Raw genomic sequence first — 25,267 nt, 5'->3', positions numbered from 1 at the left:
AGAGTGAGGAGGGTTTTTTGATCCTCGGCATCTACGGTCACACCAGGAGGGGTGACTGGGTTTTTTCCAATGGGCATCGCCATTATTCCGAATCGAGATTTTCACCCGAACACCCGTTCTCTTGCATTTTTTACGATTTGTTAACTTTTTTCAACCCGAACCATCTCCGTGTGTGCCGGGCTACCTGTGAATATTATATAAATAATAAAACCTACGTTTATTTAACCGAAGTTTTTCGTGCGTTTTAATTCACCACTCGCTCACCACAAACTGAAGAAATTGGCACCCGCCAACTCCTTGTATTTCATTTGGATCCTTCCGCCCCCCACGAACAGGAACAAAATAAAAAATAAAACTAAAAAAAAATTAACATTGCATGTCCTAGCTTTTAAGACTGGAACGACAACCCGGCGACAGTTGTCGCTCCAGTCGCCAAGACAAATGTCGAAATGTCTTGCCGAACGCCGGGACAAACAAGCATTGTGTCGCCGCTTTGTCGCTTTCGTCCCTCTAGTCGCGGTGACAAGAGGGACAATTGTCGCCCAATCGTCCCGTGTACAAGACCATTGAGCGACATTTGTCCCTCCAGTCGCCGGCGACCAAAGCGACTAATAAACAGCCCGGCGACCAGAGGGACAAATGTCGCTCAATGGTCTTGTGAACGGGACGATTGAGCGACAATTGTCCCTCTAGTCGCCGGTACTGTGAAATTTTTCGCTCTGGTCGCCGGCGACTGGAGAGACAATGTCGCTAGGTTGTCTTAGGGACCACAGGGACAAAATAGATAGATTGTCGTAGGGACGATAGGGACAATATCGATAGTTTGTCGTAGGGACTAGAAGGACAACTTCCATAGTTTGTCTTAGAGACCAGAGGGACAATTTCCATGGATTGTCCTAGGGACCAGAGGGACAATTTCGATAGTTTGTCTTAGGGACTAGAAGGACAATATCGACAGTTTGTCCTATAGACTAGAGGGACAATTTCTATGGATTGTCCTAGGGACTAGAGGGACAAATTCCCAAGATTGTCGTAGGGACCAGAGGGACAAATTCCCAAGATTGTCATAGGGACCAGAGGGACAATTTCCATGGATTGTCCTAGGGACCAGAGGGACAATTTCCCAAGATTGTCGTAGGGACCAGAGGGACAAATTCCCAAGATTGTCATAGGGACCAGAGGGACAATTTCCATGGATTGTCCTAGGGACCAGAGGGACAATTTCCCAAGATTGTCCTAGGGACCAGAGGGACAAATTCCCAAGATTGTCATAGGGACCAGAGGGACAATTTCCATGGATTGTCCTAGGGACCAGAGGGACAATTTCCCAAGATTGTCCCATGGACTGAAGGGACAATTTCCCAACATTGTCCCATGGACTGAAGGGACAATTTCCCAACATTGTCCCATGGACTGAAGGGACAAAATCGACTCAAATTGAAATTAAAATATACAATTTCATTTAATTATTTTTTTTTTACTTTTTTAATTTTTATTTTTATATACATTTCTATCTCTAATTTTTAAATATATCAAATATTGGCCTCCTCCCTTAGCTTGCGGTTTTTTGCCTTGTTGGCCGTATTCTTTGCGCAAGCCAGTGCACTTCGAAGCACTCCTTCCGCTGGCTGCCCCGGATGTATCGTTCGAACTGCCTCTGGAATAAAAAAATTGAAAATATTATTAGTAATGAAAAAAAAAACAATGTTTACAATTATTGTACGTACCCATTATCATATTCAAAACTTTTGGGTATGTCCGAAGGCTCAACTTCCCGTTTTTGCCGTCCAAATTGTGGCTCTCAATGACACCTTCGGAGAATATTTTTTTTATCGACTTAGTTAAAGCCGCTTGGCCGAGGAGGGCAGACACTTGGGAGGTCTGTAAAAATAATATAAACATTAAAATTCACTACTTTCTTTTTAGTATCAATGTACTTACATAATCTTTGCTCCTCTCCGGCGTAATCTGCTCCTCCAAATCTACGATCTCCAAGACCGACTCCAACGGGAAGCAAACCCGGCGCACCTCGTTGGTTTTTTGCCCCATGGCCATATGGCGCATTAGCGCCGTCTGTGTCGCCAAAGCTTCTTTCAGAATGGCCAACTCCGCCATTATCGCCGCTTGGCCATTCGGCTCCTCCTCAGTTTGCGTACTAGCATCTGCTTCTGAAATTAATTATAATTATTATGTAAAATTGGATTGTGGAATAATACAAATACTTACTCCGCGAGACCGACTCAAAAGACATCCGGCTGAGTTTTTTTGTTGGTTGTTGTTGGTCGGCCATTCTAAAGTAAAAGAATTTATTAGTTTTTGTTTAAAAAAGAAGAAAAGACCCCCCCCTCTCCACTTTTTTTTTTTTTTTTGGTTTATCGAACCATGGTAGGTGAATCTTCAAAAGATATCTAATGCGCCGTCGCAATAAATATGCCCGATTCATACTAATGCCTACGGACTAAACACCTCCATTTCCCCATTTCGAACTACCTACACATGCAGCAAGGGAACAACAACTAAACCGCCCTTGTACGGCATGGCTACCGCTTTGGTCACAAAATCGGACACAGAAAACTTTTCCAAAGTTGATGCCATTTCTAAATCTGTGAAATATATCCCTAAACTGCTTAAGCTTATAGGCTCATTATAAAAACTTCTAATCTGTGCAAATTTATTCCCTACAATAAATATTTCACCAAGCTGCTCTGTGAAAGAAACTACCTGAAATGGGATGCTTTCTCCAATAAAACAAAAATTATCTGGCCTTCTATTACTAAGTGTGCATCCCTTTACTTTTAAACAATTTTCAACTAACTCTATTTCTTCTTCCTCCCCACAATTAAACTATCTTCTACGATTTTCCTAAAAATTTGTGGTAAAATTTGCGTTGGCTTTCGGACAAATCTTTTAAGAGTTTGCAAATAGTTTTCGAAAGAGTATGAAGAGCCAGAAATCGGATCACCGATTTGCTCAACAGTCTCTTTTAAGTGGATTAAGCTGTGAACATTGTAGGAAACACTGTTTTCCCCAAAAACAAGTGGAAAATTCTCAACAAATAAGTTTAACATTTGTTGAGAAGTTTCCACATTACTATGTCTCTGCTTTTGGGAGCATAGCAACCTGTAAGCACAGTGCAGCAACAAAAACTCGTAATACTGGTCATCATTCATTGTATCTTTAAGAGCTACAATCCCAGTATACAACAAAAACTGCCTGTACTCAGTTGCCTTCCAATTGGGAAGCTCTACTAATGATCTCGGCTTCCTTGCAAACTCTTTTGGAATATATTTTCGCATCGATATTAAGGCTTCGGATATTTTTGCTTTGTCAGTTTTAGAAACTTTACTGACAATTTTATTTGTATTTAATCTATTTAAAAATTTTCGCATGACACCCAATTCAACAAGATGCATGCAGTCGAGTGGTATTTGTGTTATCATTAAAACACCAATTTTTTCAAATGCGGACTGAATGTTTAAATATTCGGCTTGATGATGCGAAGGATACTTTCTATTGCGAAAGTCTTCATCTGAGATTAATTCAGCACTCTTAGTGCTAAATGTTAAAACAGAGTCAACTTTTCGTGACACCTGAATGCATTTGCTACAACCGTGACTGGAAGTATGACCAGGCGTGCCAGTAACAAATGCTCTTGCAGGAGCATCACACACAATACCGCGAAGTTCTAAGTGAACTTTTTTATTTCCAATGGTTAACCCATTTTGAATAATCTCGGACAACTCAAGTGTGAATTTGGACAAAAATTCATCGGAGTTAAATGGCTTATTGTGACCCATAAATACTCCGATCGGCAAAACAGGGCATTTATAAATATTATTTAAACGAATAAGTATGGGCCACAATTGCGCTCGCGAACTTTTAAACAACGGAAGTCCGTCGACATTAATATCGATGCTTAATACATCGGGAATCTTCGGCAAAATAGAAAGTTTATTTAATTGCTTCGACAAGCCAATATGTAAATAGGTGCCGCCTCCTATTACAGCAATGTCAGGCTTTTCGGAGCAATTAAACTTATAGAAGGGCTTAACTTTTAAATTATGTGAATTTAAAATATTCACTAATTCAATAGCACAGCTTCGTTTTGGTTTATGCTTTAAATACCAATTTTCCAATTGTGCATTTAAGCCATCACCAACGTTTGCTTGTGCTTCTATGCTACCTATCATATCTCCAACAGTGGCCACAGTTTCTTCCTCCACTGACAAAAATTCCCTGCCTTCTTGAAACTGGCCACTTTCTTCAGCACGTTCAACAGTCCCTAATTCTAAAGAGGCACTTCTAGAATTCAAAGCGTCTCTTTCCCTCTTAACTAACCTACGCATTTGCCTACTGCTTAAAACTTTTCCCGATTTATTCATTATTTGCAATTTAAAAAAAAAGCGTTTGGATGTAAAAAAAAATATTTAAATATATATAGAGATGATTATAATTACAGTTACAGTGTTGAAAGAGATAATAGAAACGGTATAGAATTTATTTTCTGTTGTGTCTGCCATTAAAAAAATCCTTTTTTTAGATTGACTCAAATTTATTGCAAAATAATTTAGTGGATTCTCTTCAAAAAAGACAAATTTGAATATTGTAAATCATGAAATTAATTTATTATAATTTTTTTATGAAAAAAGGGAATTGAAAATTCGTTAATCAGGTTAGCGCAATCGGAGATACACTCATGATGAAAATAATATGTACACAATTTAATTGACCAAGCTATAGCAACAACATTAAATGTTAAGGGGTGTACATATTATTTTCATCATGAGTGTATCTCCGATTGCGCTAACCTGATTAACGAATTTTCAATTCCCTTTTTTCATAAAAAAATTATAATAAATTAATTTCATGATTTACAATATTCAAATTTGTCTTTTTGAAGAGAATCCACTAAATTATTTTGCAATAAATTTGAGTCAATCTAAAAAAAGGATTTTTTTAATGACAGACACAAAAGAAAATAAATTCTATACCGTTTCTATTATCTCTTTCAACACTGTAACTGTAATTATAATCATCTCTATATATATTTAAATATTTTTTTTACAGCCAAACGCTTTTTTTTTAAATTGCAAATAATGAATAAATCGGGAAAAGTTTTAAGCAGTGGGCAAATGCGTAGGTTAGTTAAGAGGGAAAGAGACGCTTTGAATTCTAGAAGTGCCTCTTTAGAATTAGGGACTGTTGAACGTGCTGAAGAAAGTGGCCAGTTTCAAGAAGGCAGGGAATTTTTGTCAGTGGAGGAAGAAACTGTGGCCACTGTAGGAGATATGATAGGTAGCATAGAAGCACAAGCAAACGTTGGTGATGGCTTAAATGCACAATTGGAAAATTGGTATTTAAAGCATAAACCAAAACGAAGCTGTGCTATTGAATTAGTGAATATTTTAAATTCACATAATTTAAAAGTTAAGCCCTTCTATAAGTTTAATTGCTCCGAAAAGCCTGACATTGCTGTAATAGGAGGCGGCACCTATTTACATATTGGCTTGTCGAAGCAATTAAATAAACTTTCTATTTTGCCGAAGATTCCCGATGTATTAAGCATCGATATTAATGTCGACGGACTTCCGTTGTTTAAAAGTTCGCGAGCGCAATTGTGGCCCATACTTATTCGTTTAAATAATATTTATAAATGCCCTGTTTTGCCGATCGGAGTATTTATGGGTCACAATAAGCCATTTAACTCCGATGAATTTTTGTCCAAATTCACACTTGAGTTGTCCGAGATTATTCAAAATGGGTTAACCATTGGAAATAAAAAAGTTCACTTAGAACTTCGCGGTATTGTGTGTGATGCTCCTGCAAGAGCATTTGTTACTGGCACGCCTGGTCATACTTCCAGTCACGGTTGTAGCAAATGCATTCAGGTGTCACGAAAAGTTGACTCTGTTTTAACATTTAGCACTAAGAGTGCTGAATTAATCTCAGATGAAGACTTTCGCAATAGAAAGTATCCTTCGCATCATCAAGCCGAATATTTAAACATTCAGTCCGCATTTGAAAAAATTGGTGTTTTAATGATAACACAAATACTACTCGACTGCATGCATCTTGTTGAATTGGGTGTCATGCGAAAATTTTTAAATAGATTAAATACAAATAAAATTGTCAGTAAAGTTTCTAAAACTGACAAAGCAAAAATATCCGAAGCCTTAATATCGATGCGAAAATATATTCCAAAAGAGTTTGCAAGGAAGCCGAGATCATTAGTAGAGCTTCCCAATTGGAAGGCAACTGAGTACAGGCAGTTTTTGTTGTATACTGGGATTGTAGCTCTTAAAGATACAATGAATGATGACCAGTATTACGAGTTTTTGTTGCTGCACTGTGCTTACAGGTTGCTATGCTCCCAAAAGCAGAGACATAGTAATGTGGAAACTTCTCAACAAATGTTAAACTTATTTGTTGAGAATTTTCCACTTGTTTTTGGGGAAAACAGTGTTTCCTACAATGTTCACAGCTTAATCCACTTAAAAGAGACTGTTGAGCAAGTCGGTGATCCGATTTCTGGCTCTTCATACTCTTTCGAAAACTATTTGCAAACTCTTAAAAGATTTGTCCGAAAGCCAACGCAAATTTTACCACAAATTTTTAGGAAAATCGTAGAAGATAGTTTAATTGTGGGGGAGGAAGAAGAAATAGAGTTAGTTGAAAATTGTTTAAAAGTAAAGGGATGCACACTTAGTAATAGAAGGCCAGATAATTTTTGTTTTATTGGAGAAAGCATCCCATTTCAGGTAGTTTCTTTCACAGAGCAGCTTGGTGAAATATTTATTGTAGGGAATAGATTTGCACAGATTAGAAGTTTTTATAATGAGCCTATAAGCTCAAGCAGTGTAGGGATATATTTCACAGATTTAGAAATGGCATCAACTTTGGAAAAGTTTTCTGTGTCCGATTTTGTGACCAAAGCGGTAGCCATGCCGTACAAGGGCGGTTTAGTTGTTGTTCCCTTGCTGCATGTGTAGGTAGTTCGAAATGGGGAAATGGAGGTGTTTAGTCCGTAGGCATTAGTATGAATCGGGCATATTTATTGCGACGGCGCATTAGATATCTTTTGAAGATTCACCTACCATGGTTCGATAAACCAAAAAAAAAAAAAAAAAAAAGGGGAGAGGGGGGGTCTTTTCTTCTTTTTTAAACAAAAACTAATAAATTCTTTTACTTTAGAATGGCCGACCAAAAACAACCACCAAAAAAACTCAGCCGGATGTCTTTGAGTCGGTCTCGCGGAGTAAGTATTTGTATTATTCCACAATCCAATTTTACATAATAATTATAATTAATTTCAGAAGCAGATGCTAGTACGCAAACTGAGGAGGAGCCGAATGGCCAAGCGGCGATAATGGCGGAGTTGGCCATTCTGAAAGAAGCTTTGGCGACACAGACGGCGCTAATGCGCCATATGGCCATGGGGCAAAAAACCAACGAGGTGCGCCGGGTTTGCTACCCGTTGGAGTCGGTCTTGGAGATCGTAGATTTGGAGGAGCAGATTACGCCGGAGAGGAGCAAAGATTATGTAAGTACATTGATACTAAAAAGAAAGTAGTGAATTTTAATGTTTATATTATTTTTACAGACCTCCCAAGTGTCTGCCCTCCTCGGCCAAGCGGCTTTAACTAAGTCGATAAAAAAAATATTCTCCGAAGGTGTCATTGAGAGCCACAATTTGGACGGCAAAAACGGGAAGTTGAGCCTTCGGACATACCCAAAAGTTTTGAATATGATAATGGGTACGTACAATAATTGTAAACATTGTTTTTTTTTTCATTACTAATAATATTTTCAATTTTTTTATTCCAGAGGCAGTTCGAACGATACATCCGGGGCAGCCAGCGGAAGGAGTGCTTCGAAGTGCACTGGCTTGCGCAAAGAATACGGCCAACAAGGCAAAAAACCGCAAGCTAAGGGAGGAGGCCAATATTTGATATATTAAAAAATTAGAAATAGAAATGTATATAAAAATAAAAATTAAAAAAGTAAAAAAAAAATAATTAAATGAAATTGTATATTTTAATTTCAATTTGAGTCGATTTTGTCCCTTCAGTCCATGGGACAATGTTGGGAAATTGTCCCTTCAGTCCATGGGACAATGTTGGGAAATTGTCCCTTCAGTCCATGGGACAATCTTGGGAAATTGTCCCTCTGGTCCCTAGGACAATCCATGGAAATTGTCCCTCTGGTCCCTATGACAATCTTGGGAATTTGTCCCTCTGGTCCCTACGACAATCTTGGGAAATTGTCCCTCTGGTCCCTAGGACAATCCATGGAAATTGTCCCTCTGGTCCCTATGACAATCTTGGGAATTTGTCCCTCTGGTCCCTACGACAATCTTGGGAATTTGTCCCTCTAGTCCCTAGGACAATCCATAGAAATTGTCCCTCTAGTCTATAGGACAAACTGTCGATATTGTCCTTCTAGTCCCTAAGACAAACTATCGAAATTGTCCCTCTGGTCCCTAGGACAATCCATGGAAATTGTCCCTCTGGTCTCTAAGACAAACTATGGAAGTTGTCCTTCTAGTCCCTACGACAAACTATCGATATTGTCCCTATCGTCCCTACGACAATCTATCTATTTTGTCCCTGTGGTCCCTAAGACAACCTAGCGACATTGTCTCTCCAGTCGCCGGCGACCAGAGCGAAAAATTTCACAGTACCGGCGACTAGAGGGACAATTGTCGCTCAATCGTCCCGTTCACAAGACCATTGAGCGACATTTGTCCCTCTGGTCGCCGGGCTGTTTATTAGTCGCTTTGGTCGCCGGCGACTGGAGGGACAAATGTCGCTCAATGGTCTTGTGCACGGGACGATTGGGCGACAATTGTCCCTCTTGTCACCGCGACTAGAGGGACGAAAGCGACAAAGCGGCGACACAATGCTTGTTTGTCCCGGCGTTCGGCAAGACATTTCGACATTTGTCTTGGCGACTGGAGCGACAACTGTCGCCGGGTTGTCGTTCCAGTCTTAAAAGCTAGGACATGCAATGTTAATTTTTTTTTAGTTTTATTTTTTATTTTGTTCCTTTTTGATTTTTTTTTTATTTTCATTTTGTTTTTTTTTTCCTTTTGTTTATTTTTATTTTTTATTTTTATATAAATAAAAAAAATAGACAAAAAAAAACTTCGTTAACGATAATCGAGTTGAGATTCGAACCAGCGACATTCCTATTGCCAAGCAAACACTCTACCGGCAAAGCCACCGGGATACATACGTAGCTGATGCCAATATTTCTTGATATTCTTTCGACAGGGGCATATCCTATTCGCATTGCCGCTGTTTTGTCGAAAATGAAAAATTTTGGTCGAGCGAGCTATTGAAATGCGATGTTGTACAACTTCACGTCACACACACACTACGAAGCCTGAGCATGTACCGACGAGTGTACACATACATAGACAGAACGAAATCACAAGCGACGTAGGCCTGCCTTCGTCGTTCGGTAGTCTGTGCTAGACTGAAATTTTTTCGTAGCTGCTTTGCCCTCTCCCCATTTTACGCTCTCATTGAGAGTGAGAGCGTTCGGGTTTTCCCGAAGTTCTCTGGGGTTCCATGACTAGGCTAGCGTTTGCAATCAAAAAATCATGAGTTTGTCCCATCTATGTGTTCTATGGTTAGTGGTGTAACTCTTGTACTTCTTGGAGCAGTATTATTAACAAGTTGTTGCACACGACCAACATACTTGTACCAGTTTCCTTCATTCTCTTGGCTTAACTTTGAAATCATTGGAACTATTATCTTATGCATCCTTTCTACTTGGCCGTTGCCGCGGGGTGCACCTGTTGCTATCAGTAAATGCTGATGCTGATATCCTGTCTGATACAATACTCCTTAAACGCATTGGATGTGAAAGCTGCTCCCCTGTCAGAAATTATTCTCACCGGGTTACCAAAAATTATCGCCTGCTTTTCAAGACAACTAAGTACTTCATCGACTCCTGTTCCACGAGTCGGATACAGCCATACAAACTTAGAGAACCCATCAACAATAACAAGTATATGATTATAACGCTTTGTCGTGACCTCCATCGGGCCAACGTGATCAATGTGATATTTATTTATTTATTTTTTTTTTATTTATTTATTTACGTCAACTAACACAGCAGTCGACGAAAAAGCTTAAGCTAAAGACAGATAGTAATTAAATGAAGAAGGTAGCTTAGCTTTATACACAACTAAACATCCCCGGCCCGGTGGAGGTGTTTTATTTGCACAATGTGCCAGCTATGCCCCGATTCACAGCCAATGTGGCGAGGGATGAGTTGCAGCCAATCCAAGTCCAGAATATTTTCATTGGTTTCGCTGTAGATGATTAAAAAGTATAGCGCGAAGAGAAGTGACAGAAAGATGAGGAGAGATAAGGTGAGAAAGGTTGTTAAAAGATTGGCAAAGAACACGAAGAGGTTCGTGAAGAGAGTAGTTAGTCAGACATCTACTAAGGTGAATAGGAAAAAAGTTTCTGGTCCGACGTGAGGGAACACAAAAATACAGCGTATCTAGTAAATTGGTAGAAATGACTTCGCCGTTGACTAGTTTATGGAGAAAGAGAATGCCAAAAACAAGCCTACGGTTATAAAGTGAAGGAAGATTAATAAGAAGAAGTCTGTCAGAAAAAACTTTCACTCGTTGCAGAGGACGGACGTGTTTTTGTTGCGCTTATCAACTTTTATTTTTTCTCGCGATTAAATACTTTTATATAACTCTTAAATTATCGGTTTAATTAATAACAATTACAACATCCGAATTTTATTTTCATTTCGCGAATTCTTGCTGAGGTTTTTGTTTAAATTTAAATAAAATCAAAACTTACAACAATACTTGCATTAGCGGTGTTGTTGTTTTGTTTATCTCTTTCGCTTTTGTGTCTTTACCGTTTTAACTAACTCTCGCGCTCTTGCGTACAAATTGTTGTTGCATGTGTTCAATTTGACGCGCTCTCCCGCTCTTTCCTATTCTTGATTGATTTGCGCTCTCGTCTTTTGCCTACCCGCGACTCTGTGATACGTGTTTTTGTGTTTTAATTTCTTTTTATTCTTTAGTTGTGAAGGCTTACTCTGCACATTAACCCTTGTGTCAGAACTGGTCAGTATATTCTTATACACAGATTTTTTACCTTTAGAATTTTTATTTTTTTGTATTTCCTTTTGTAATTAAATTAAACTTTTGATAAAATGGTTGTCTGCTCAAAAAATAATTGCATAGTTGCCACTAATGCGGTTGACTCCCATGATTATATTCTTTGTTGGTTGTGTGACAATGCGGTTCACGTCAAGTGTGCAGGTTACACAGGCAGAATCAAGGAGTCTATTGCTAAAGGTGGTGGCTTAAAATATGGATGTGATGCTTGCCGGGAGGTTGAGAATGAGATGCGCTCTTTCATGAGGCGGACTAGAGATAGTTTTGACACTTTAAGGGCAGGTTTTAATAAACTCCAAGCGGAGTTTACTGCGGTGGAGACTCAGTTCAGAAGTTTATCGCTTATGAATGAGTCTCCGAAACGTAAAAGGACCAGTCCTTGTTTGTTTCTGTATCTGTAGATCCGCCAGCGTCTCTTATCGTCCCCGACCGGTCTCATGCACCGTCCACATCTAATGTACAGCAATTGATATCGTTTAAGAGCCCGGTTGTGAATGCTATTAGTAATGAATTACCGGTATCACCTGGGAATGATCTCTTAAAAACGATGCCTATTGTAGTGTCCGATGTGTCTGGGCAATTACCCATTCCAATGGAAATTGCCAATAGTTTTAAAAGTATCGAGGGCCCCGTGAACAAGTTGACTGCTGCAGTGGGTGACTTGTCCAACGTTACTGCTGCGGCTGACACTTCGGGACCGCGGCCTCTCGTTGGCATACCACCAAAGAAACATATATTTGTTTCTAGGCTAGTCCCTGTTGTCACATCTGATGATGTAATAGCCTATATTCGGAAGAAAGTTAACGTCTCGAATATTGCGGTGGAGAAGTTTAAATTTTCTTATTCTCGGGACATTTCGTCCTTTAAAATTAGTGTTTCTGCCAATATCTTCGACACTATATGTCGAGAAGATTTTTGGCCTAAACATATAATAGTTAAGGAATATACTGTAAAAAAGAAAAATCGGCAACCGATTCGCTTGCCTACAACAACAACTAATACTATTCCTGTCACATCAGCATCTGCTGGTGTGTCAAAAAACTAGCTTCGTCCCTTAACCTGGGTTACCAGAACGTTAGAGGACTGAAATCTAAACTTCCTAATCTCTATGTAGATAGTCTTTCTTTTGAGCATAATGTAGTATGTTCATACAACTAATAACTCAACACAATGAGCTCAACTTGTAACACTTTGTTGCAAGTATAAACAATTAAACATATACGCATTAAAATATAATTGTGCACTTGAATATGTTCATATGTATACATTGAAGTATTCACATAAACATATTCAAGTAAACATACAATTAAGCATGAACATATATGTATGTACATTTGTATATGCACATACATATATTCACATAAGCACTGTATGCACAAGCGTAACATGAGCTAGAGCCAGGCCAGCGTGTGACCGCTGACCAAGCACTTTGATGCATGCGCTCCAACAGTATGTATGTATGTATGTACTGACACTCTCCCTCTCTTTTGTAGCTGTCGCATAAATCGCAGCATAAGAATATATATGTAAAATTAGCCTAAGCAAAAGAATAATTTGGAATAAAGAATTCAATCAAAAAACTCCAGTCAACCGACACAGACGTGTCTCTGATTATTATTTTTCAACCCAACGGAACCCGGTCGAAGGAGTTTTTTACATGGCGACCGTGACAGGACCTGAGCTGCACACAACATATATATAAATTATAATAACATAATTTTATATTGAAAAGCGATGACATCTAAATGATGCTGCGACAACTAATATATGGAAAAGCGACAACAACTAAATGATGCTGCAACTTATTGGCAAGAAAAGAAACAACTGACAGAGATTGTAGCAACAACAACAGCATAAACAACAGAGAGTAAATAATTTAATAATAATTACTGGAAAAAATAATAAGAAAAATTATGTAAGCATTAAACATTTAAAGCTAAAGAACAGCTATCAACATCAGCTTCAACACCATAATACTGAAGATATCTAGTGAATATATTTGAGTCTCGTTCGTTATCCCAACGATGAACATCAGCATCAACACATAAGTTTGACTAAAAAAAAAAAAAAAAAAAAATACATGAACAACAGTGAAGATATTCCCTTTGCGGAATCTGCTCCTGTCGAGCAAAGGGATGCACTGACGCTAAAAGAAGCGCTAGAGCTGTATCCCAACGATGGACCGCGGCCACTAACAATAGAGGAGTACAGAGCCCGGCAGCAGACGAGAATCCCCAAAAAGACGAAACGGGGCGGTGAGGTGAGACGCCTGCTCACCCAGAAAAGACTGCAGCAGGATTTACTAAAGGCCAGCACCAACGAAGAAGACCGACAACGCTGCATAGAGCGTATCGAGAACCTAAAAACTGAACTTCGCCAAAGAGCGAAGAAACGCAAGGGGCCGCAGAAATGCGCAAGCCTTAACTTGCCTTTAATTTAATAATAATAATTATAAGCCTAATAGCAAGTTGAAGCACGAAAGTGCAACTTGCGAACTTACTAACTTTCTGTAGGCTATTACTAACAATGTGGTTGGAGAATTTTTTTTTTTTCATATAAATTTTTTTTTATTTCTAAATAACAATAACGAATGAAATGTAAATCTGAATTGTGAGCCAACCACATGCTCTATAATTTTTTTCCACGTCTCTGGCTCGCTGTGCAAGACACAGTTGAGATAAAATTTTTTTTTTCTTTTGTCGTATAAAAAAAATTTAATAATTTTTTTAAATAAAATTTCATAAAAATTCATGAATCCATAACAATTTTTCAAATAATTCAAATATAAATTTTTATAATTATAATTCGTATTCAAGCAAATAAGAACAAAGCTTGAAATACTTAAAAAAAAAAATTTTTTTTAGTAACTTTTAAACAAAAGGTTTTGAGATGTTTTTATGGGCTTTTGTTCCCTATTTTTTTCCCGTATTTGTCATATTCATTTTCATCCTGCTAAATTAAAATAGTCTCATATAGGATCGTTAGTCAGTGAGATTATTATTAGAATTATACACAAAAAAAAAAATTTTTTTTTATATAAACTCCATATGTTCGATAATTCCATAAGTAAATTTGATGATATATCTCTTATACCCACAATGGGGTTAATAGAAACAAAATCAGTGGACTCCACTGCTAATGTAATAAATAAAATCGAATCATCAAATACTGACTTGAGATTAACGAACATATTGTTATTAATAATCGTCGTAATAATGTGCGCATATATTTTATATAAAGCTTATCTATTACACAATAAATGTGTAACCAAAAGAGCCATAAGCCAAGCTAATGACCTAGATAAGGTCTAAGAATACATATGCACACACGCGAATAACAATAAAAAAAAAAAATAATAATAATTCTGGAAAACAATGGCCACTCTTGATAATTATTTTGGAAAAATAAACGCTAGGCATCCCAGTATTGTCCAAGATTTAATTGAGGTTTTTAGAAATGAGCATATCAATTCACCACAGAACTCAATAAACTTGGTACAAATTAAGTCAGCTTACCTAAATATAACGGGAGAAGAATTCCCAGTTCAAGGAAGCACTAGGGTACAGATGAGTTTCATCCTCACAGTACCATATGTATGTTGCTTTTCCAACGCAGCAGGCACATATCGTTTCTACCGAATGGAGGAACCGAGGCAGTAAGCCTCCATGATTTTTTTATATACGTACATCCATATTAATAGGCCTAACAAGTTAGTGTAGAATATGGATAAGATAGAAACAAAAAGGCTACAAAAATACTTACCTTTCCTCGATTTCCTGATACAATCAGGCGAAACAAATCACAAATACAAGGAAATAAGGTATTGGATAGCCCACAACTACAAATTTACAAAAAAAAATTGTAGATCTTATGGAAAAATCCATAAAAGTAGCTTATAGTAGATTGTTAGCTAAGACTCCTTTACATAAAGACGTGCCCGGATGGGTCCACGAACTTTTTAAGGACTCGATCGCGCTGATAGACATATCAGAATCGAGTACAGACTCAGATGTAGAAATAATAGATACAGAATAATAAAAAAAAAAATAAATAAACATAAACATTTTCGAAAATTTTGTTATTTTTAACAAACTATGGTTACTTGGGATGATATAATTGGAAAAGCTAGAATACACGCACAAGAATTAACTAAATCTTGTAAGTGCCTCTCGCAAAATAGAGAAACATCCCAAGACACAGTAACCAAACACACGAAAATAATAACCGAGAAGCTCCAAGCTATTAGGGCAGTATTAACTGAGCACTATAGCAAACTAAAGGAAGGGCAAAAAACAGCCGCAAATGCGTTCTACAGTGATTGCAAACAAAAAGCAATAGCTGTGCTAAACAGACACAATATTGAATTTAAACAAACAACTGATTTGGAAACTTCAATAGTGCTGGAAGAAGAAACGCAACTAATGGCCGATGATGAAAGAGGTCAAGAAAAACCACCAGTGAGCTCTGATCAGTCAATTATAAGTCATAATAAACCAGCAATTCCAAAAGGAAGCAACAAAATGACTCAAACAGTGGTAGAATTCATAAACACAGCCACAAGGCTGCTACCATTCTTCGATGGTGACATTAAAAACCTACAAGGTTTCATTGGGGCACTTCGCGTACTTGATACCATAAAAGAAACGCATGAAGCAGTAGCCATCGAAATAATAAAATCAAAATTGAAAGGTCAAGCGGGTAATACGCTAAGCTCGGAAACAACGATTGACGAAGTTATACAAAAACTGTCAACAATCTTTAAGGGTGAATCAGTGGATCTTTTAACAGCAAAGATTAAAAATCTGCAGAGAAACCCTAATAACTGTGTTTCATACACAAAAGAGATTACTGAGTTGACCGACGCCCTAAAAGGCGCGTATATTTCGGATGGTCTTCCAAATGAACAGGCTATAAAATACACTACCAAAGTGGCAGTAAATGCTATGGTAAGTCATACCAAAAGTCAAAGAGTCCAGCTACTAATGGAATCGGGAAACTTTGATTCAGCCAAAGAAGCCATCACTAGATTTACCACTCTTTCAGTAGAGTCGGGCTCCACGGGAAGTTCCCAAAATAATACCATTTTTATGCCCAGCATAATGACCGCGGTAGACGCCGCTGCAATAATAATGGTAACTGGAGAAACAACTCGAATTGGAACAACAACAATTCGAGCTGGAGCAGTAACGATGCCCACAGAGCCCAACGAGGCCGAAATAATTCACGCTACCGAAGAGGCGGCCGTGGAGGTGGACAACAAAATAATAATAGACAAAACACAAATAACCAACAAAATGGTTATAACAATACAAATGTCCGAATTACCCAAAGCGACCAGGGAAACGGACAAGCTCCTCCAAATGCTCAGAGTTAAAAAATAAAGTATACTCTATCAACCTAAGTCTTAATAATTTCGTATCATTTAAGAATGTTGAAACCAATAAGAAAATAACATTCTTAATTGACACCGGTGCAGATATTTCAATAATAAAGGAAAATTCTGATGTATTTCATGACATCAAAGTAAACAAAACTGTAGACATTCGAGGCATAGGAGAAGGAGTAATAAATTCCAAAGGCCTAGTCTCAATAGAATTGCAGACAAGTAAATATATTATTCCATACGAATTTCATCTGCTTCATGCAGATTTCGCAATCCCATGCGATGGAATAATAGGATTAGATTTCATAAAAACTTTTAATTGCAAAATAGATTACAGCAATTCAGAAGATTGGTTTATACTTAGACCACAAACATTAAAGTACCCAATTTACGTTCCAATAACATTCAATTCTGGTAATAACTCAGCACTTCTACCAGCAAGATCCCAAGTGGTACGCAAAATAGAACTATCTTCAGCAGAAGGTAACATTTTAATTCCGAATCAGGAAATTAAACCGGGCGTTTATGTTGCAAACACTATTGCAACAGCCCAAAGTACTTATGTCCGATTCTTAAATACCACAGATAACTGCCAACTAGTAGGCTTTAACAATTTAAAATTTGAATCACTTTCGAACTACGATATAGTTCAAAATACCAAAGATTTAAGAAAAGAATCTGTAATTCATAAATTGAAGAAAAATTTCCCAACACTATTCAAAGACAAACTCGAAAAATTATGCACTGAGTATAGTGATGTGTTCGGACTTGACACCGAACCGATCACAACAAATAATTTTTATAAACAAAAATTAAGACTTAAGGATGATGAACCGGTATATGTGAAAAATTACCGGAGCCCGCATAGCCAAATAGACGAGATCCAGCGACAAGTTGGAAAGTTAATTGAACAGGGTATTGTTGAACCGTCTGTTTCGCCTTATAATAGCCCACTCTTACTAGTCCCAAAGAAAACACTTTCGGGATCTAAAGAAAAAAACTGGCGATTAGTAATTGACTATCGTCAAATAAACAAAAAATTGCTGTCAGACAAGTTTCCGCTCCCCAGAATTGATGATATTCTTGATCAATTGGGAAGAGCAAAATATTTTTCTTGCCTTGATTTAATGTCAGGTTTTCATCAAATAGAACTAGAAGAAAAATCAAGAGATATAACGTCTTTTTCAACGAGCAATGGCTCATATCGCTTCACGCGATTACCTTTCGGTCTAAAAATAGCACCTAATTCATTTCAAAGAATGATGACAATAGCATTCTCAGGGCTTGAGCCCAGCCAAGCTTTTCTCTATATGGATGATTTAATCGTTATTGGTTGTTCTGAACAACATATGATTAAAAATTTAGTAGATGTTTTTAAACTTTGCAGAAAAAACAATCTAAAACTGCATCCAGAAAAATGCTCATTTTTTATGCATGAGGTGACATTCCTAGGTCACAAATGCACAGACAAAGGAATCTTGCCAGACGACACAAAATTTGACGTCATCAAGAATTATCCAGTCCCACATGATGCAGATAGTGCTAGACGTTTCGTTGCATTTTGCAATTATTATAGACGTTTCATAAAAAATTTCGCCGAATACTCCCGGCACATAACAAGATTATGTAAAAAGAATGTTCCCTTCGAATGGACAGCAGAATGCGAAAATGCATTCCAATACTTAAAAGAAAAGCTCGTTCAACCTAATCTATTGCAGTACCCAGATTTCAGCAAAGAATTTTGCATAATCACGGATGCAAGCAAACAAGCATGTGGAGCAGTTTTAACACAAAACTATAATGGACTCCAGCTTCCAGTTTCATATGCATCAAGAGCGTTCACTAAAGGTGAAAGCAACAAGAGTACTACAGAACAAGAGCTAGCAGCAATACATTGGGCAATAACACATTTTCGACCATATATATATGGAAAACACTTCACAGTGCGAACAGACCATAGACCATTAACATATTTATTCTCCATGGTCAACCCGAGTTCAAAACTAACACGCATGCGGCTAGAATTGGAAGAGTACGACTTTACAGTAGAGTATTTGCGAGGTAAAGACAATTTTGTGGCAGACGCCTTATCGCGGATAACTATATCCGAATTAAAAGATATGAGTATAAAAGTCCTGAAAGTCACTACCAGGCAACAAAGTAGACAGAAAAACTGCGCAGTTAATAAAGAAGACCTTTTGCCAAGGCAAAAACTTCAAAATGCTTCTAGGCCCAACGTATACGAAGTCATCAATAATGACGAGGTACGAAAAGTAGTGACCTTGCGAATAACAGAATCTAAATGTTCACTGAAACATGGAAAGAAAGTTATGGCAAGAATTGAAGTTAGCGATTTGTATACCAATGGAATTCTCGACTTAGGTCAGTTCTTCCAAAGGCTTGAAATGCAAGCCGGTATACTTGAAATCAGCCAACTAAAACTGGCACCGAGCGAAAAGATCTTTGAAATTATTTCAATAGATTCTTTTAAAAATATGGGCAATACTATATTGAAAACATTAAGAGTAGCGCTACTCCAGCCGGTGACCCTAATAGAAAATGAAAAAGAAAAAGAAGCAATACTGTCTACATATCATGATGATCCAATTCAAGGAGGTCATACTGGCATTACCAGAACGCTGGCAAAAATCAAAAGACACTACTATTGGAAAAATATGGGACGCCATATCAAAGAGTACATAAGGAGATGTCATAAATGCCAGGTGTCAAAAACGACGACACATACGAAGACTCCCATGATAATAACAGAAACACCAGCGAAGGCTTTTGATAAGGTTATAGTGGACACAATAGGTCCACTACCAAAATCAGATAATGAAAATGAGTATATTGTCACATTGATATGCGATCTGACAAAATACCTAATAGCCATTCCAGTTGCATCTAAGAGTGCAAGTAATGTAGCTAAAGCTATATTCGAAAATTGTATACTACAGTACGGTCCAATGAAAACACTCATTACGGACATGGGAACTGAGTATAAAAACCAAATTATAACAGATATATGCAAGTACATGAAGATTAAAAATCTGACATCTACAGCATACCACCACCAGACCTTAGGGACAATAGAACGAAGTCATAGAACATTCAATGAATATATTCGTTCATACATATCAGCAGATAAGTCCGATTGGGATGCTTGGATACAATATTTCACTTATTGTTACAACACAACACCCTCGGCAGTGCATGAATATTGTCCATACGAACTAGTATTTGGAAGACTACCAAATCAGTTCATAGATTTTAACAAAATCGATAGAATAGATCCAATATACAATTTAGACGACTACTCTAAGGAAATAAAGTTTAGAATAGAAATAGCATATAAAAGAGCTAGGATAATGTTAGAAAACCATAAGTTAAGTAATAAAAAATACTACGACAAACATATTGCCGATTTCAATTTAAACATAGGAGATAAAGTTTTATTAAGAAAAGAAATAGGTCATAAACTAGATGCTAAATATATAGGGCCTTATAAGGTAGTGAGTATAGAAGAAAATGACAATATATTAATAGCAGATAATAAGAATAAATACCAAAAGGTTCATAAAAACAGACTAAAACCATTTTCGGAATGATCAACCGAAAAAAAAATAATAATTATCATGATACTTAAGTAATTTTTACAAAAAAAAAAAAACAAAAATCTTTATGGATTCATCTATTATTGAAAACAAATTCACGCAATTTCGAAAAACAAGAGAAAGAAAATTTGCCTAAAGAGACACAAACAAAAAAAAAAAAAAAAACTTTCCTAAGATACACCTTTACTTTACCTTTTATTTTACCTTTCTATATAAATAATCATTACAATAACTACATAATATTACGTTATTCTCTAAAAAGGGAGGTGTAGTATGTTCATACAACTAATAACTCAACACAATGAGCTCAACTTGTAACACTTTGTTGCAAGTATAAACAATTAAACATATACGCATTAAAATATAATTGTGCACTTGAATATGTTCATATGTATACATTGAAGTATTCACATAAACATATTCAAGTAAACATACAATTAAGCATGAACATATATGTATGTACATTTGTATATGCACATACATATATTCACATAAGCACTGTATGCACAAGCGTAACATGAGCTAGAGCCAGGCCAGCGTGTGACCGCTGACCAAGCACTTTGATGCATGCGCTCCAACAGTATGTATGTATGTATGTACTGACACTCTCCCTCTCTTTTGTAGCTGTCGCATAAATCGCAGCATAAGAATATATATGTAAAATTAGCCTAAGCAAAAGAATAATTTGGAATAAAGAATTCAATCAAAAAACTCCAGTCAACCGACACAGACGTGTCTCTGATTATTATTTTTCAACCCAACGGAACCCGGTCGAAGGAGTTTTTTACAATAACATTCTAGCTTTCACAGAGACGTGGCTAAAACCTGATATTGCTGATGCATCTGTTTTTTCCACAAACTTTTCTATTTTCAGACGTGACCGGATTTCTCGCATAGGTGGTGGCGTTCTGATAGCTGTGAATGCTGCTTTATCATCTGAAATGATTCAATTTTCTAGTACCCAGGGGATTGAGTTTGTCGGTGTTAAAGTAAATTTTAAATCTTTTAATGCTTTCATTACTTGTTCCTATATTCCACCATTGTCAGACATGGTGGTATATTTAAATCATTTAGAGGCAATTCAGTTTGTCTCCTCTTTAGTTTCGAGTCAAGACATGCTCATAGTTGTAGGTGATTTTAATTTACCCGCTTTAGCATGGTCACTAACAGATGAATCTACCACGTTGCTGCCCTCTTTGTCACATGACTTTATTGATGGCCTTCTAGGCTTATCTTTATCCCAAGTCAATCCTGTCTTAAATTCTAATGGAAAATCGTTGGATCTTATTTTTGTATTGGATTCTTCTTATTGTGAGGTTTCTAGGATCGAACCATTTGTTCTTCCAGAAGACAAATTTCATCCTACATTAAATTTAAAAATTGATTTGCCCTTGCTTTCACCATTACTTGGTTCAAATGAGTTACCACTAACTAGGTGCTTTCGTAAGACTGACTTTGCCAGCCTTAATGAAAACATTGCTACTACCGATTGGTCTTATCCGTACAATTGTAGTGATATGAACTCGGCTGTTCGTTTTTTCTATGATACTCTGAATTCACTCTTTGATATTTGTGTGCCTCTTGGTAGGCTGGAGCGGCTTAACAAACCTCCCTGGTTCTCTCGCGAGCTATCCAATTTGAAAAATGTGAAGACACGATATTATAAGAAGTTCCAAAAAACACGTCGTTCATCAGATTATGCTCTGTATACAGTCGCTCGTTCAAAATTCATGATGCTTGATACACAATGCTATAAGAATTATCATCAGCGGTGTAAGCTTCAGTTTTCTTCTGACCCTAAACAATTTTATAATTTTGTTAATTCTAAACGTAAGACCTCTGTGCACCCATCTTTTTTGTCTTTTCAAAATAAATGAAGTAAGTAAGTCGTCTCGCCGACTTTGGTATACCATACACCAGTAAAGCAAATATTTCAAGCATTTTCACATGCTTCTTACAAGCATATCTTAGTATCTCGCTCACTCAATCATACGAGCACCCTAGCGCCCCCACCAGCCAACGGCCAACTCCGGCCTTATGGAAAAACGTTTATATGCATAACTCGACTGTTTTTTATCCGATTTTGATCAAATTTGGTATTTTGATAGATATTAGTATTAAATTTAAGTGTGCCAAATTTGATTGCATGAGGTAAAAAAATACGGGAGATAATCAAGTTTTTCAAATTACGGGGGCGGAAAAGGGCGTGGCAAAATTTTTATACATACAAAATGTGTGCATTTACTAAGCGAATATACATACCAAATATGGTGTCTCTAGCTAGAATAGTTTTTGAGATAAACGTTTTTTTTAAATTGCGGGGGCGGAAAGGGGCGTGGCAAAAATTTGAAATAAACTTGATCACTCTACATACTACACGAGTCTACATAAAAAATTTGGTGGCTCTAGCTCTTATAGTCTCCGAGATCTAGGTGTTCATACGGACAGACGGACAGACGGTCAGACGGACGGACGGACGGACAGACGGACATGGCTAGATCGACTCGGTTGTTGATCCTGATCAAGAATATATATACTTTGTGGGGTCGGAGATGCTTCCTTCTGCCTGTTACATACATTTTGGCGACTTTAATATACCATATCACCCTATGGGTGTATGGTATAAAAATACGGGAGATAATCAAGTTTTTCAAATTACGGGGGCGGAAAAGGGCATGGCAAAATTTTTATACATACAAAATGTGTGCATTTACTAAGCGAATATACATACCAAATATGGTGTCTCTAGCTAGAATAGTTTTTGAGATAAACGTTTTTTTTAAATTGCGGGGGCGGAAAGGGGCGTGGCAAAAATTTGAAATAAACTTGATCACTCTACATACTACACGAGTCTACATACCAAATTTGGTGACTCTAGCTCTTACAGTCTCCGAGATCTAGGTGTTCATACGGACAGACGGACAGACGGACAGACGGACGGACGGACAGACGGACGGACAGACGGACGGACGGACAGACGGACGGACAGACGGACATGGCTAGATCGACTCGGTTGTTGATCCTGATCAAGAATATATATACTTTGTGGGGTCGGAGATGCTTCCTTCTGCCTGTTACATACATTTTGGCGACTTTAATATACCATTTCACCCTATGGGTGTATGGTATAAAAAGCGAGCACTGATCAGGCAATTGCCGATATGTTTGCGAGTTTTTTCAAAACAACTTATTCCTCAACGGAATATCGAGCAAGTCCGTATCCTTATCATTTAAAAAAGGCTAATTGCATTTTCAATCCAGTGATTGATGAAAGTTCTATTCTTACCGAACTTAAATTAGTTAAACCTGTTTATTCTCCGGGGCCAGACGGTATTCCTGGATGTATACTCAGGTTCTGTGCAAACGCATTATGTAAACCCATTTTAAAATTGTTTCTATTGTCTGTAGAATCTTCCTCTTTTCCATCTATTTGGAAGGAGTCGTATATTATTCCTCTGCATAAAAATGGCAAAAAGTCCGAAGCCTCTAACTATAGGGGTATCTCAAAATTGTCCGCTATTCCGAAAGCTTTTGAGAAAATTATAACTTCTCAATTGCAACATTTTTGCAGCTCTATTATTTCGCCATCCCAACATGGGTTTGTGAAACGTAGATCTACAACCACTAACCTTTTAGAATTTACATCAATAATTATCAAGGGGTTCAAAAATGGTAAACAAACTGATGTCATATACACTGACTTCAGCAAAGCCTTTGATTCCGTTAATCATACCCTATTACTTTCTAAGCTGAGCGACATTGGGTTTCCACCCCTTTTCCTTTCTTGGGTTCGAGAATATTTAACAAATAGAAAACAGAAGGTACTTTTTAAGTCTTCTTTTTCCGTTTCCATTCCTGTGACTTCTGGTGTACCTCAAGGTAGTCATCTTGGCCCTCTGCTCTTCACACTATTTATTAACGATCTTCCATCAGTCATTGTTCATTCGCGTGTGCTTATGTATGCTAACGATGTCAAGCTTTGTCTTACTTATAAAGATACAGATTCATTTTGTCGGCTACAAGCTGATCTTAAAAACTTTCAATCCTGGTGCCAGTTTAATCTACTAAATCTTAACACTACCAAATGTAAGGTAATGACTTTTTTTCGTAACTCTCCTCAACTGGTCACTTATATTCTAAACAACAGCCCTTTAGAACGTCTAAATAATATGAATGATTTGGGCGTACTTATGGACCATAAGTTAAATTTTAACACCCATATTTCCACCACGGTCGCAAAGGCCATGAGTGTCTTGGGTTTCATTAAAAGATGGTCAAAAGAATTTGATGACCCCTATACAACTAAAGTTCTTTTTACTTCGCTTGTCCGTCCTATTTTAGAGTATGGATCTTGCATTTGGTCACCTCAATATGAGTCGCACCAGATTAGACTAGAATCCGTTCAAAAGCAGTTCTTGCTATTTGCTCTTCGTGGCTTAAGCTGGGATCGCAATGTCAATTTGCCTTCGTATTCTAGTAGACTTCTCTTGATTAACCTTCCGTCCCTAACTAACCGTAGAATTATGCTTGGTGTCATTTTTATGCACAAGCTCCTAATTGGTGATATCGACTCGCCTGAGTTATTAGCTCAGGTGAATCTGTCGGTACCATGTAGACGGAGTAGACATCCTTTAATACCTTTATCCCTTAGTCGTTGTTCTTCTAACTATGCTATGCATGAACCTTTTAGGGTCCTCTGCTCTGATTACAATCTTCTATCCCCTGTAATCGGCTCAGAGTTTTCTATTAATATGCTTAAAACATCTATCCTATCCCATTTAGTTAATAGATAGCTATAGTATTATGTGTTTGTCTGTCTTTTCTATTGTGAATTTTGTCCATGCGATTCGTGCCGTGCGTTATACGGCTGCACCCCTCGGTCGGTCGGGTGGGAGGTGGGCAGTTATCTGCTTGGGCTCGCGCGTAACAGGCTTTGTCCTGGTGTCGTAGGGCCACTTGAACGTACTGCGCATAGTATCGTCAACGTCCGCTAATAAGAAGGTAGGCGAAGACCCGGGTCCCAATTTAGACCGCGTAGCGCAAACTTAAGGAACGAAGTTTTTTTTATACGAAGTGTATAAAACCTTTGTTAAATAGGGATCATCAAATTCTTTG

General features: G+C 37.5%; 2 protein-coding genes and 1 long non-coding RNA gene across 3 annotated transcripts; 1 reads left to right on the top strand and 2 right to left on the bottom strand.

The window, feature by feature from the left end:
* Positions 1 to 1,516: 1,516 nt before the first annotated feature.
* Positions 1,517 to 2,251, bottom strand: LOC124461312. The gene is made up of 4 exons (XM_047012844.1): positions 2,227 to 2,251; positions 1,942 to 2,168; positions 1,728 to 1,881; positions 1,517 to 1,657 (listed from the first exon to the last, which is right to left on the bottom strand). Exons 1-4 carry the CDS (start codon positions 2,249 to 2,251, stop codon positions 1,533 to 1,535), a joined length of 531 nt encoding a protein of 176 aa, XP_046868800.1. The 3' UTR covers positions 1,517 to 1,532.
* A 4,633-nt stretch (positions 2,252 to 6,884) lies between these two features.
* Positions 6,885 to 7,949, top strand: LOC124461311. Its single transcript, XM_047012843.1, has 5 exons — positions 6,885 to 6,962; positions 7,192 to 7,255; positions 7,314 to 7,540; positions 7,601 to 7,754; positions 7,825 to 7,949. The coding sequence occupies exons 1-5, from the start codon at positions 6,885 to 6,887 to the stop codon at positions 7,947 to 7,949; spliced, it is 648 nt and encodes a 215-aa protein (XP_046868799.1).
* A 6,455-nt stretch (positions 7,950 to 14,404) lies between these two features.
* Positions 14,405 to 15,192, bottom strand: LOC124461313. The gene is made up of 3 exons (XR_006955015.1): positions 14,918 to 15,192; positions 14,671 to 14,857; positions 14,405 to 14,566 (listed from the first exon to the last, which is right to left on the bottom strand). It is a non-coding gene; the product is annotated as an uncharacterized LOC124461313 (long non-coding RNA).
* Positions 15,193 to 25,267: the final 10,075 nt, after the last annotated feature.

This window comes from Drosophila willistoni, unplaced genomic scaffold (assembly GCF_018902025.1).
Source record: "Drosophila willistoni isolate 14030-0811.24 unplaced genomic scaffold, UCI_dwil_1.1 Seg320, whole genome shotgun sequence".
Taxonomy (NCBI): Eukaryota; Metazoa; Arthropoda; class Insecta; order Diptera; family Drosophilidae; genus Drosophila; species Drosophila willistoni.
The sequence above is the reverse complement of the archived record's forward strand: the minus strand, read 5'-3'. Positions and strand labels throughout refer to the sequence as shown.